The sequence below is a fragment of the Hyla sarda genome, chromosome 12 (assembly GCF_029499605.1).
Source record: "Hyla sarda isolate aHylSar1 chromosome 12, aHylSar1.hap1, whole genome shotgun sequence".
In the NCBI taxonomy this organism is placed as follows: Eukaryota; Metazoa; Chordata; class Amphibia; order Anura; family Hylidae; genus Hyla; species Hyla sarda.
Genome location: NC_079200.1, coordinates 51,720,215 through 51,733,925, shown reverse-complemented (window position 1 = coordinate 51,733,925; position 13,711 = coordinate 51,720,215). Strand labels below are relative to the sequence as shown.

Here is a 13,711-nt window from a genome sequence, read left to right as displayed (position 1 = left end):
AATGCCTAGGTTGATGCTAGGTGCATTTGTGGTCCCTTAGTAGCTTCGGCAAAAAGGGACATTGAACCCGGACCCTTGCAGGTCCCTTAGTAAATATGTTGAGTTTTTGTGAAAATGTCGGGAACACGCCCCTTTTCGGTGACCACGCCCCTTTCCCCAGGGCCACGCCCTTTTTTTGAATTTTCTCTGCAAAATGGAGAGTTAGTCGGGTTTTTTTTTTTCAATTCTGGCGCAAAATCTGGCGCAGACAGAATTTCTGGTGCAATGCCCCAGAATCTGGCGCACAACCCGACAAAACATGTCGGGTTTGCAATAGTAAATGAGGGCCTATGTGCGTATATGCTGATACTAAGGGTATTTATTTTCCTTTTTGGGTTATGTGTTCATAGCTCGCTTAACTCCTATCTGAAATTACGAGGCAGGAGATGGAAGGAGAGATTTCTTCTATCAAAGGTCATGCCTGTGTATGGGGGCCTGAGACTCCACAACATGGCTACATGTTATATTTGTTTATATACGCTCTAGGAGGAAGGCACGCTTAGAGGAACAAAGACATGTAGGTGATATTTGCTTAGCTGGGTCATTCTGAACATGCTGATCCTGATGTTTGTGACAAAATGAAGCCTTCAATACTTAGGACAGAGGCCTGCAGGAATGTGCTATTTATTTTCTTTTACTCATGAAGCACTGTCTTTTTTGGCATTATTCCCATGTTAGAGCCCCTTAGTACAAAGGGCATCCCCCCACAATGCTGCACCTGGAAAATAGAATAATTTTGAAGGTCGTCTGTTAAATTGACAGCTCATGTTGCTTTCCCAGTCAGTATGTGTGTGATTTGGTCCTCTAAATATAGCCATACACATTATATTAATAATAGGTCCCACCAATTGATGACCATTTAATATTTATGGGGGTGTCTGGACTCTACCCCAAGGACAGATATCAGGTGAGAAGGATTTTGTTCTCAAAGGACATAAGCTTCTGCCAGAGGGGCCTGGTAGTAGCTTATTCCCCACTACCAAATCAGAACACATGAATGTTCATCGGAGCCCAGCGTGCATGTAGGAGAAATAACTGCGGCTCAAATTATCTACAGTGTAAGGCCAGCATAAGTGAGGAAGTATAGGATCCCCACCCTCAGGGACTTACTGGCCTATGAGAAGATAGTCTTTGCACCAAAAGAGTATCTTCACAATTACCAGGTCTGTAGCACTAATCATCTATATGGGGCGTGGAGAAATCCATGTATGTTTGTGTTAACAATCCCACACTGCATGATCACATATAATTGGGTTACCGATACATGTATATTTGGGTCTACACGTATTACTGGCATCACACACTGCATTAGCTCAGACCCTCCTGAAACATAAAAAATCATGGTGCATGATCCGTGCCATCATACCTGTCTATGGGTTATGTCAGGTATTGCAGATCTGCCCAATTAACTTTAATTAAGCTGAATGACAATACCAGACACATCCCTTCTACCTGTGTACTGTGTATGTGAAGGCCCTTATATGTGGGCAAAGGCATATTCCTAGAAAATCTCCAGCTGGAGATATTCCGGGCCTAGATTCCATCTGTTGTGGGCACCGGCAGAACAAGGACTGCTCGGGAATGAGCAATCTCCCTAGACTGCAATGCATTTCCAATCGCATTCCGTAGTGTGAATGATGCAGCAGAAACTCATTTAAAGCAATGGGAGGCTGCTGCACCGTATTTTTGTAGTGGAAATCCAGAGTGTTAACGGGCCCTAAAAGTGCCAACAGTCAGCCTATAAAATTATAGCTATCGGCGACACCTCACCCTGGGTAAAGAGGATGCGCAGTTATCAGTTATGAAGTTCAAGCTGTTTAAAGGCTCAATAAAAGAGCACCGATCACAAAGATCAGAAATCGTCCCCTGTTGGCCCATGTAAAGGAGCCTCAATAAAGCAGCTTTGGTTTTTTAATCTTTTTTTTTTTAAACCCATTTTAAGAAACCAGGTTCAATGGTTTCTAGTTTGGGTTCACTGGAAGAAAAACCTCTATATTTTATCATATTAAATAAAAGGCTTTTAGAGGTTGTGATATGGAAGTGTACATGAGGCCTTTATGTGAGGTTGTAAGGTTAGCTACAAAGCAGGGTTAACTGTGTGTCAGCTCTGTCTGCAACAGGCCCTGCACACACCACCCATAGGTCAAGCATATCCCTTACCCAGTATAACTTTGCAATTTTATGGAAAATGTCCAACAAGATCTTGGATGGAATAAAACATCAGAATTTCCAGTGTGACCCCGCATTACCGCCGTTGTGAGTAGTAAATGCATTTTAAGTCAGTGATCAAGCAATTTTCAAATCAGATTCAAAAGAATATCTTCACTATTTTACTATCTGCTTCTTGGCCAGAGATCACAGACGGGACGTTCTAAAAATATAGGAGCAGATCCCCTGTCAAATGACTTTCAAGTTTCGATAGCAATGGCATGATCATGTTTATTCTGCTTTTATTTCTGATAAAGCGCCACTCCTGCATATGGGTTGTATCTGGTATTGCAGTTCCTTTCCATTCAGGAGAACCTATTATTGGGCAAAACCATGGATTGGTGATATTGTAAATGTAGACAACTTGTTCCTATCGCGGACAACGCTTAAGGGTTGTTCCCTCTGTAAGTCCTCTTGCACACTGCTGTTGTCCCTGTCGAGAATGGCCATCAAAGCCTCCTTTTTTTCCCCCTGACTTTAACGGCCGTTCTCATGACAGGAGCAACGGCAAATAATGGGTCCAGGTGGCTCTTATTTACTATTATGTGGGCCACCGGGCGCCGTTATGAATAGCCGGGGAAAAAGACGGCATATGCAGTAATATTTCTCCTGCTATTCTGCCCGGCTCTTCTGGCGGCCGTCACACTGCGGTGCACTAGCGGCCTACCTAGGATCAACCATTTATAGAAGTCCTTTTCAGGCATCTACTACTTTGCTTAATTTTGCCTGCAGCTCCTTACAAGACTAATGCCTGTTCTTCAAACTTTTAGGATCTCTGAATATGTAGTCATAAATCACAATGGATGAAAATGGAGGAGCTACAATGGCCTCTTTATTACAGCGGCCCTAAGGCACAACCCCCCAAGAGATATTACATTTTTAGTTATTTATTATCATTTACCCTTTGGCTTTAATCGATAAATAATCATCCATCGGTCTTTTATCTGCTTATTCAGCAGACAGTTATGTGTTTTTGAATGCCACCGAGGTCATAGTCCATTGTAGTAGGAGGCTAGCTCAGCAAAACCGGGCAGGTTTCTTATGCCACGTGTAGTGATAAGTTATTAAAGAGCAATGTTACCTATTACTGCTCTATTAATTGACTTGTAATTATCTGATTTCTTACTAATATGTTCATTAGATCCTTAAAAAGTTAGTACATTGAGTATACAAGAGTATAGATTGATGGTGCCACCATCCCCTTTACCCTAAGACTAGCGGCCTCATACGTATTCCATCACTTGTAGAGTGGGCTGGCACAGGGTTAGGGATGGTTCCCTTTCCATATAATTATTGTTCCTGTGGACATGTAGAACCCAGTGGATGTCCACCACCCATAGAGAGGTGAGAACCTAAATAAAAACTTTATAGATACCTTAGCTCCTTTGGTACAGCCACTCGCAACCCTACATTGAAAATCCACAATTTTTACTAAATATATTAATAAAATGCTAATATTGCACAAGTTCTTGGATTATTTTTGTTGTTTCTATAGAGGAAGTCAGCTGTCATTACTGAGAAAAACAATTTGACCTCAGGGTATTCAGCAATGTTCATAATGGGAACATAGGGGCTCGAAAAGGACCGAGTAGTCTTTTTTTTCCCTTCTTTGGGAGTTGTTGATTTAATTGCAGAGCCATATTCCCCAGTGAGTAGGTGATCCCAGATCCAGAACATGCAATTTGGCAGTCAGTGGGCTGAGCAGCTGTTTTCATATAAATCATATAGGCTATAAATCTTTATGAAGAGCCTTAGAGAAAATGTTATCCTGCAAAAAAAATTCCACAAAAGTGTCATCTACGTTGTATAAATGACCAAGATTAAAACATACTTCTGGAGTTCATCCATCACAGGCATTAACCACTGGGCTGCATTCTGTCATGGAGATATTTCGGAAAAGGAAGGTTAGGAGCTGCTGGATGATGACACAACATGTCTATGTAGTTTACTAATTTCGTGATCTATAGCTGACCTTGGTCTTATTGCTCTTTGTGACCATTCCCATTAATTTCCTGTCTTCAGTTTGGGTCTTAAAGGGTTACTCCGGCGCAAAACTTTTTTTGTTTTTTAAATCAACTGAAAGTTAAACGGATTTCTAAATTGCTTCTATTGAAAAATCTTGATCCTTCTAGTACTTATTAGCTGCTGTATACTACAGAGGAAATTCTTTTCTTTTGGGATTTCTTTTCTGTCATGACCACAGTGCTGACACCTCTGTCAATTTTAGTAACTGTCCGGAGCAGTATATGTTTGCTATGGGGATTTTCTCCTGCTCTGGACAGTTCCGGACATGGACAGAGGTGTCAGCAGAGAGCATTGTGGTCGTGACAGAAAATAAATCAAAAAAGAAAAGAATTTCCTCTGTAGTATACAGCAGCTGATAAGTACTGGAAGGATTGAGATTTTTTAATAGAAGTAATTTACAAATCTGTTTAACTTTCTGGCATCAGTTGATTAAAAAAATAATAATTTCACCGGAGTACCCCTTTAATGCTCCGCAATATCCTTTTCGTGTTTTCTGCCAGCAACTCCATTTGTCATATTGCCAGTCATCCCCTTCTTTCTTTCCCTTCAAGTTTTTCAAATAGAATGGTCTTCTTCAGTGAACCCAGTCTTTGTCTCCACAACTTACTTATCCAGTAGCTCTATGCTTCAGAGGAAGTTGTGTAGTTCTTTCCAGTCTGATCACAGTGCTCTCTGCTGACACCTCTGTCCATGTCAGAAACTGTCTAGAGGAGAATCAAATCCCCATAGCAAACCTCTTCTGCTCTGGACAGTTCCTGACATGGACAGAGGTGGCACCAGAGAGCACTGTGGTCAAACTGGAAAGAACTTTGTAATGTCACATTACAAGACATGGTCCTGTACTACCCTTAAGCCCTGTCAGGTTGAGACCTTAAGTGACCTGGGGGCTCCCCTGCAGGGTCTCCCCCTGTTGTTTCCAGAATGTTGTGTATACTGCTTTAATGTATTAATAGGATCCTAATGTATAGATAGAGCAGAGGACCCCTGAGAGGTTACCTCAAGGACCTGTAAGTCTGTCACATGTTATGTTATGCAGTCACAGGATTTGTTGTGACATGTTCTCCCAGAGAGCACCAGCTTAACCTATGACCCGCAGCTTGACCACTGGGCTTTAGTCCAGCCCCCCACTATATAAAGGGGCGGCCATTACAGTTCACTCACTTTTCTTATGATCTTTACTGAGCAACAGACACCTTTTCTCAGTGCTAGTGACCAGCTACCTGGATGGCCACAAAGCTGCAGTCATTCCAGTAAGTCAAAAGTCTATGTCTGCTGTCACTACAAGCAGTCAAATCCTGCATATAGTCAAGCCTAAAGATAATTGTCTCAAGTCTATTTCAAGTCTAATTAATCCCAGCAAGCTGAAAGGTCCTTCTGGGTTCCTGGCCTCCTCTCTGGGATTCTGGCCTAGCTGTGAAGATAATTCCATCTGTCTTAACTCAGTAAAGCCTCCGTTAAACCATAGCTGGTTGTAGACGCTCCTTTCCTTAAAGGGGTATTCCGGGCAAAAATATTTTATCCCCTATCCAAGGATAGGGGACAAGGTGTCTGATCGCGGGGGGCCCGCCACCTCCCATAGACATGAATGGAGGGCGCGTGGCCTGACATCACGTCCCCAGTCCCAGAAACCCGGAGGTTTCCGAAACTAAAATATTTTTGCCTGGAATACCCCTTTAACTATCCATTCGAATAGTGGAGATACCGTTTGTGTGGTTCCGGTACCAAAAACCACTCTGGTGTCACGAACACTAGGGGTTAATAACATCTTGCCCCCGAGGTTAATGCCATCTGACCCCACCACCTACACCGCTACACACTTCACTGTGGGTCACCACAACTTCACAACTTCCTCTGTGGTATACAGCGGCTGATAAGTACTGGAAGGCTTAAGATTTTTAAATAGAGGTTATTTACAAATATGTTTAACTTTCTAGCATCAGTTGATTTGAAAACAATTTTTTTTTCACCAGAGTATCTCTTCAACATCATTCAAAACTTGTTAGTTTGGTTAACATAAAAATCCACAAACTGACCAGAAAATGTATGTAATTGTGTGTTTCATGGCTAGTTGTGGCGTGTATTGTCCAGTCATACTGTGGGAGTATAACGATAAGGTTCCTGCTGATTTAGGGATTGTCAGAAACTGTCTATCTATGAGGCTTGTAGATAACAAAAAGAGTCAATTCTGGGAAATTGCACTACCAAAATACATGCTCCATTCAGTGCGCAGCAAATGTATGGAGAAGACGTTTACGTATAGCTATAAAATACTCTTAATCTAGTATCCGTTTAGATTTTCCAGAGGTTTGGCACAGTCAAAAACAATTGGCAACCTAAAGGTATCAGTCATGGGGAGCTCTGGTCTACTCGCCACTCCCAGGAGATTTAGGCCTTCAGACTTGGACAATTTTGAAAGTACTTGACGTATATGTGTGTCATTATATATAATTGTATTTTTTATTATTATAATTTTTATTTATTTATTTATTTATTTAATTTTTTTCCTCCTTAGGTTGAGCTTCACGTTCACCTGGATGGAAGCTTCAAACCAGAGACAATCCTACATTTTGCAAAGTAAGTTATGATGATGTGTATGGTTATTACACTACTCAAAAAAATAAAGGGAACACTTAACTAGGGATCGACCGATTATCGGTATGGCCGATAATCACGATTTTGGGCATTATCGGTATCGGCAATTACCTTGCCGATAAGCCGATAATGCCACGCCCCCCCGCACCGCTCCCACACGCCCCGCGACCGCCCCCCGACCAGCCACACCGCGACCGCCCCCCGCCCCACCGCACTGCGTCGGACCCACCTCCGTAGTGCTGGGCGGTATACCGGTATTGATTTTTGCCCATACCGCTATACCGGTCGGGCCCCTCCCCCACCCTCCGCGTCAATAAATTTTTTTTACTTACCCGTAATGGGGGTGGTCCGGGCCATCCATCCTTCCTGTAGTGTCCGGCGGCATTCCGGGTGGAGGGTGAACCGGTCAAGGCTGTCCTTCTCCGGGGGTCATCTTCTCCACTCCGGGCAGGCTCCGGCCTAGTACGCTGCATAGACGCCGCTACGCCGTGACGTCAGGTGCGTCGCTGTGCACGGGCGTCACTGCGCAGCGGCGTCTATGCTGCGTTACTAGACCGGAGCCTGCCCGGAGTGGAGAAGATGACCCCCGGAGAAGAAGGACAGCCCGGACCGGTTCACCCTCCACCCGGAATGCCGCCGGACACTACAGGAAGGATGGATGGCCCGGACCACCCTGACAGGTAGGGGGAGAGAAGCGGGTGGCGGCGGCGGCCTATGGCACCGCAAAAGCCACTGCAGTGCATTGATTCAAAGCGCCCGCTTTAAATCAATGATCTGCAGCGGTGTCACAGGGTGATAAATAGCCGATAACTTATACCGGAATATCGGTATAAGTTGTCTGCTATCGGCCCTAACCTCCACCGATTATCGGTATCGGCCCTAAAAAAAACAATATCGGTCGATCCCTACACTTAACACAATGTAACTCCAAGTCAGTCACACTTCTGTGAAATCACACTGTCCATTCAGGAAGCAACACTGATTGACATTTCACATGCTGTTGTGCAAAAGGAACAGACAACAGGTGGAAATTATAGGCAATTAGCAAGACACCCCCAATAAAGGAGTTGTTCTGCAGGTGGTGACCACTTTTCAGTCCCTATGCTTCCTGGCTGATGTTTTGGTCACTTTTTAATGCTGGCGGTGCTTTCACTCTAGTGGTAGCATGAGACGGAGTCTACAACCCACACAAGTGGCTCAGGTAGTGCAGCTCATCCAGTATGGCACATCAATGCGAGTTGTGGCAAGAAGGTTTGCTGTGTCTGTCAGCGTAGTGTCCAGAGCATGGAGGCGCTACCATGAGACAGGCCAGTACATCAGGAGATGTGGAGGAGGCAACAACCCAGCAGCAGGACCGCACCTCCGCCTTTGTGCAAGGAAGAGCAAGAGGAGCACTGCCAAATGTTCATGTGTCCACTCAAACGGTCAGAAACAGACTCCATGAGGGTGGTATGAGAGCCCAACATCCACAGGTGGGGGTTGAGCTTACAGCCCAACACTGTGCAGGACGTTTGGCATTTGCCAGAGAACACCAAGATTGGCAAATTTGCCACTGGCGCCCTGTGCTCTTCACATGTGACAGAGTCTGGAGACACCATGGAGAATGTTCTGCTGCCTGCAACATCCTCCAGCATGACCGATTTGGAGGTGGGTCAGTAATGGTGTGGGGTGGCATTTCTTTGGGGGGGGGGGGCACACAGCCCTGCATGTGCTTGCCAGAGGTATCCTGACTGCCATTAGGTACCGAGATGAGATCCTCAGACCCCATGTGAGACCATATGCTGGTGCGGTTGGCCCTGGGTTCCTCCTAATACAAGACAATGCTAGACCTCATGTGGCTGGAGTGTGTCAGGAGTTCCTGCAAGAGGAAGGCATTGATGCTATGGACCGGCCCGCCCGTTCCCCAGACCTGAATCCGATTGAGCACATCTGGGACATCATGTCTTGCTCCATCCACCAACGCCACGTTGCACCACAGACTGTCCAGGAGTTGGCGAATGCTTTAGTCCAGGTCTGGGAGGACATCCCTCAGGAGACCATCCACCACCTCATCAGGAGCATGCCCAGGCATTGTAGGGAGGTCATACGGGCACGTGGAGGCCACACACACTACTGAGCCTCATTTTGACGTGTTTTAAGGACATTACATAAAGTTGGATCAGTCTGTAGTGTGGTTTTCCACTTTGATTTTGAGTGTGGCTCCATATCCAGACCTCCATGGGTTGATAAATTTGATTTCCATTGATAATTTTTGTGTGATTTTGTTGTCAGCACATTCAACTATGTAAAGATGAAAGTATTTCACACGATTAGTTCATTCATTCAAATCTCTTTATTTATTTGAGCAGTGTAGTAACATGTTTAATAAAGGACAACTGCTCCCCTCCCCAAAAATGTTTAAAGGAAAACTAAAGAAAAATATGCTGTTCATGTAAAATTAGTATTAGGAAGAAAAACCTGATTTATAAAACAAGATTGGGAATGCACCCCAGTCCCTAGCAACCAAATGTCAGATAGTTCAGGCCTTCATAAGGTTAAAATAAGTCAAACATCCATCAAGCTCAACCAATATCCCTATTGTGTCCTCATTATGTGAATCCAGAGGAAGGTAAAAAAAAAAAAAAAAACCTTATAAGGCTGATGCTAATTGCCCCATACTAGGGGGGGAAATTCCTTCCCAACTCCAATACTGGGAATACCAGACTCTCCTGTCCTGGATATTACAACAGAAATCATGATGGATGTTCATTTTAATTTTTATATTCTTCTATAAGCGTTGTTGAAGCTGAAATGTGGGGTGCTCCTTGGGGAGGTCCTCATTTGTAGAATTGCTTTAGTTTTCGCTATAACATAAAAACATTGTGGGACAGTTATCATGGTATTTAGAGCCTTTTTGTATTTTATGTTACTCCAGGCGCACAAAAAGTTGCATGTGCACCTAAACACTTTTTTGTGGGTACGCATAAAGTTGCAAACAGCCTTACCTAAGCAACTTTTAGTTTTGACTTTTCAGTGGTCATGAATTTACGATGTGCGAATGTCGTACATAGGCAAAAAAAAAGCTGCAAACCCCTTCAAAATGTCGCAAGTCAAAGCCAGGTCAGACCTGGCTTTTGAAACTGCCTTTCTCAAGCACTTTTAAAAAGTCTGTGACTTTTGTGTTTTGCGTTGTTTTTGTGTTTGCGTTTTGTGTTGTGTGCGTTTTTTCATAAGCAAAACTAAAGCAAAAAATTAAAATGACTTTAGAACTCGCTTACCAAAGACAACAATGATAAATAACCCCCATTGTGTTTTTGGTTGTATGTCTACTATTAATTTATATATTTTTTTCATCTAGGAAGAGGCAGATTAAGATCCCAGCAGACACGGTGGAAGAACTCCTTAGGATCATATCATATGATGAACCTCTCAGCCTCACAGAATTTCTGGCCAAATTTAATCATTACATGCCTGCCATAGCGTGAGTCACTTACCCGCTCCGCCAGCACCATTATTACAAATTCTTCTTTCTCTTACAGCTTCATGTGTATTCATTTATAAACCAGATGTTCCCAAATCCCTATAGTCAGTGATGAAAACAAGTCCTCAGGCGAATTCCTGGTTTATTTGTATGTATATTCACGGATTATTTATACAGAGGAAAACCTCTTGGTCAAAATGTGCCCTTGGCAAAGGAGATTGATACCTTCTGGCCTGGGTTATGCTGCTGCTACAGTTGTGTTGTGTTGCACATGGGCTTTGTCACCTATTATGGCCATCGTAACCATTTGTAAATCCCCAAAGGGATGATATATATATATATATATATATATATATATATATATATATATAATGTGTATATAGTCACAGTTAAAGAGGTTCTCATGAACTTAGACAATTCTTAGCACAGGCCATAAATGTTTGATTAGTGGGGTCCCGACCCCCTGGCCCTTGCCGATCAGCACAATGAAGGGCCTAGAGGAACTTGAGCATTGCATCCCTTTCATTATATATAGAAGGCACAATATTTATCTATTTAGGGAACTATTCCCAACACTGTAGGTCGTCCCATTAAAATGAATTCTGACAATGAGGATATTCGCCCTGATTATACCCGGCAGAGATTCACTCTAATCCAGAGAGTACAGGAATGAGCTCATGACTTCACATCACATGCCGGTTATCAGTGAAGAATGAGCATCCATCATGTGATGTGGTAATGTAGTATTTCCTCTGAATATTAGAAACCAACAAGATTATCAAGTACCAACAAGGACATATTATGATCTGATCTGTGCAAATCCCTTCATGAGCCATATTAGGCTTATTTTTAGATACATATTCAGTAAAGCAGAATAATTCCACCTTGCTGAGCTCATTTGTACACAGTCTATGTGGGTTGTTTATTGACAATCTTCTTTTTATCAAAGTATATAGTAGTTATTTGTAGTTTGTATTTGTTTGATGGATAACCCTCTTTTTGCATTCCTTACCCTAACTTTCTAGTGAGCTTGTGTTTATACTCTATAGCCTATCAGAGCAAGCAGAGCTGCAGTAAAAAGCATGGTGATAGGACAGAGCAACAGCTTGGTGGATCAATGGGTGGAAGTTAGGGCCCCATACACATTATACCTATGTCAGCTGAACCTTCTAATTTTAGTAGGTTCCCCTGATAGATGATGTGGGGGATATTGGTTGTCTAAAGGTATGGCTATATTTTGACAAGAAATATCCCTGATTAAAAACAGCCCCTCTCTTTCCATAGGATGTGCTTGGTATCACAGTATACACATAAATGGGGCTGCGCTGCAATAGCGGACATAGACTATGGACAAGAGTGGCGCTGTTTCCACTTATTTAACTCCATATAATTCCTCTTGAAACTAGTAACCATTCTTTGTATGATGATTGATTTATTTGTTTCTTCCTTTAGTGGTGACAGAGAAGCCATTAAGAGGGTGGCCTATGAATTTGTCGAAACAAAAGCCAAGGAAGGGGTGGCGTATGTGGAGGTCAGATACAGCCCTCACTTTTTAGCAAACTCCAAAGTGGACCCAATCCCATGGGGACAGAAAGAGTAAGTGATGTATATTGTGTGTGGATCCCTCCTGTTTAGGTTAATGTTATAACCATCCACTAGCTGACAGTGTAAGCTGAGAAATTCATGACATGGCCTTATGTCCATCTTCTGCTAGTTTATTTCCATTAACCATATAATACAATGCCAATGTATGCTGAGCTGGAGAAGTATATGAATGTTCTATGCTGATGGTGCTTTGGTTGGATTTGAGCCCAGGTTTTCTGAGGGTAACAAGTCTAAGCAAAGAAACACTGCTAACCACTGAGCCTCTGCTCTGCTTATGCATAAAGTTTTAGTAGGTGTTGTTGATCTACTTAGATCTATTTAGGACTCTACTTACATCCAGGGGCTCCAAAGGGATCCATGTACAGCTTTGCCCTCTGGGGCACCATTAAGAAATGTACCATTGCACAAGGGTGCGCCATCTCGAAAGATGATAACATTTTCCTTATATATGTAACTTCCTCCAGAAGAAGAAAGCCATCTCTTCAGTGCTAGTGCTACCTGTTTTCTGACCTTGTAAAGAGCCTTGAATCACTACTAAGGATTTTATCCAAACCAGAATCCCTTCCAAAAGACTGTAGATAGCTGTAGATTGCTGTTTTGGGGTTCTTGCCCCTGATTAATATAGAGCAGGGTTCTGGTTGGGTGGGTGAGTGACCCTGATGCCCTGTTGTCATTATCCCACTCTTGTCTCCACAGGGGGGACATCACTCCGGATGATGTGGTTAATCTTGTTAACCAAGGATTACGGGAAGGAGAAAAAGCCTTCAACATCAAAGCCAGGTCTATTCTATGCTGCATGCGGCACATGCCAAGTAATGTATTCCAGCCCCCGCTGCTCTGTTTTATCTTCTATCCTGGCATAGATTGTAATATAGATATCTGGAAATTAACAGAGCCCTGTCTCTGGTGTATGACGTATTAGATCCATGCTGTGTGCAGCATCACGTGTGGGACCATGTCAGACACAGCTCAGTGCCTAGAACATTATCGTTCATGAAGCATTTATTATTTGAGTTCACAAACATAAAGGTTTAAGGCTATGTTCACATCTGAGTTGGAGCTTTGCTGCAGAATCCTCCAACATAGATGTGAACAATGCCTTGAACAGGTTTTTCCAGCCAAAATGTTTAAAATCTGGTCAGGGTGGGAGTGAATGAAAAAAATAAAAAAAAATAAACCAACACTCTTATCTTCCTCAATATTACACTGCCACTGGTGTCTGATTGGCTGAGCGGGTGTGACATCACGTCACAAAATCTGAAAGCATTTGACAGCGGGGAGCAGTGCTCCATTATACTGGTAGCGGTGTGGTAGCGAGGTAGGTAAGAAAGTATGGTTTTAATATACCCCCTCCCTGATTACAATATAAACAAAACGTTTAAGTCGGACAACCCCTTTAATGATACATAGACTTTTACAAATATTTTCATTTCTCCCAAAGCATCAAAATAGTAAATTAAGCAACTTTTTAAAATGTTTAGAAAACAAACAAACAATAATATATTACATTTTTGGGTATGCAGCTCCTATGCAGACCTGTGTTGTCTCCAAAGTTATAGGCAACAACCCTAAAGTAAGAGAGTAACATATGACATTAAAATTAGACCACACGGGTTATTTTCTAGTCTAGAATCATTGGAGCTTAATACCCATACACAGGAGCTGTGCACACAAGACTATTAATAACATCTAGATGAGTAAAAATATATTCTGATCATAAATAGCGTATACAAAAAGTGGGACATTTAATCAACAACAACCAACCAAAGTGATCTGCCTGTA

At 42.8% G+C, this 13,711-nt stretch overlaps 1 protein-coding gene across 5 annotated transcripts in view; it reads left to right on the top strand.

Moving 5' to 3' along the window:
• The window catches only part of LOC130296596 (adenosine deaminase), a 111,059-nt gene that overhangs the window by 74,389 nt on the left and 22,959 nt on the right, over positions 1 to 13,711 (top strand). For 4 of the 5 annotated variants that reach the window (XM_056548306.1, XM_056548301.1, XM_056548305.1 and 1 more), the window contains exons 2-5: positions 6,785 to 6,846; positions 10,202 to 10,324; positions 11,777 to 11,920; positions 12,626 to 12,741. In XM_056548306.1, coding sequence (XP_056404281.1) covers positions 10,311 to 10,324; positions 11,777 to 11,920; positions 12,626 to 12,741 — 274 coding nt within the window. In that variant the 5' untranslated portion in view covers positions 6,785 to 6,846; positions 10,202 to 10,310. Of the gene's footprint in view, positions 1 to 3,968; positions 4,152 to 6,784; positions 6,847 to 10,201; positions 10,325 to 11,776; positions 11,921 to 12,625; positions 12,742 to 13,711 lie in introns of those variants that run through there. The other variant, XM_056548302.1, reaches the window with a different exon arrangement.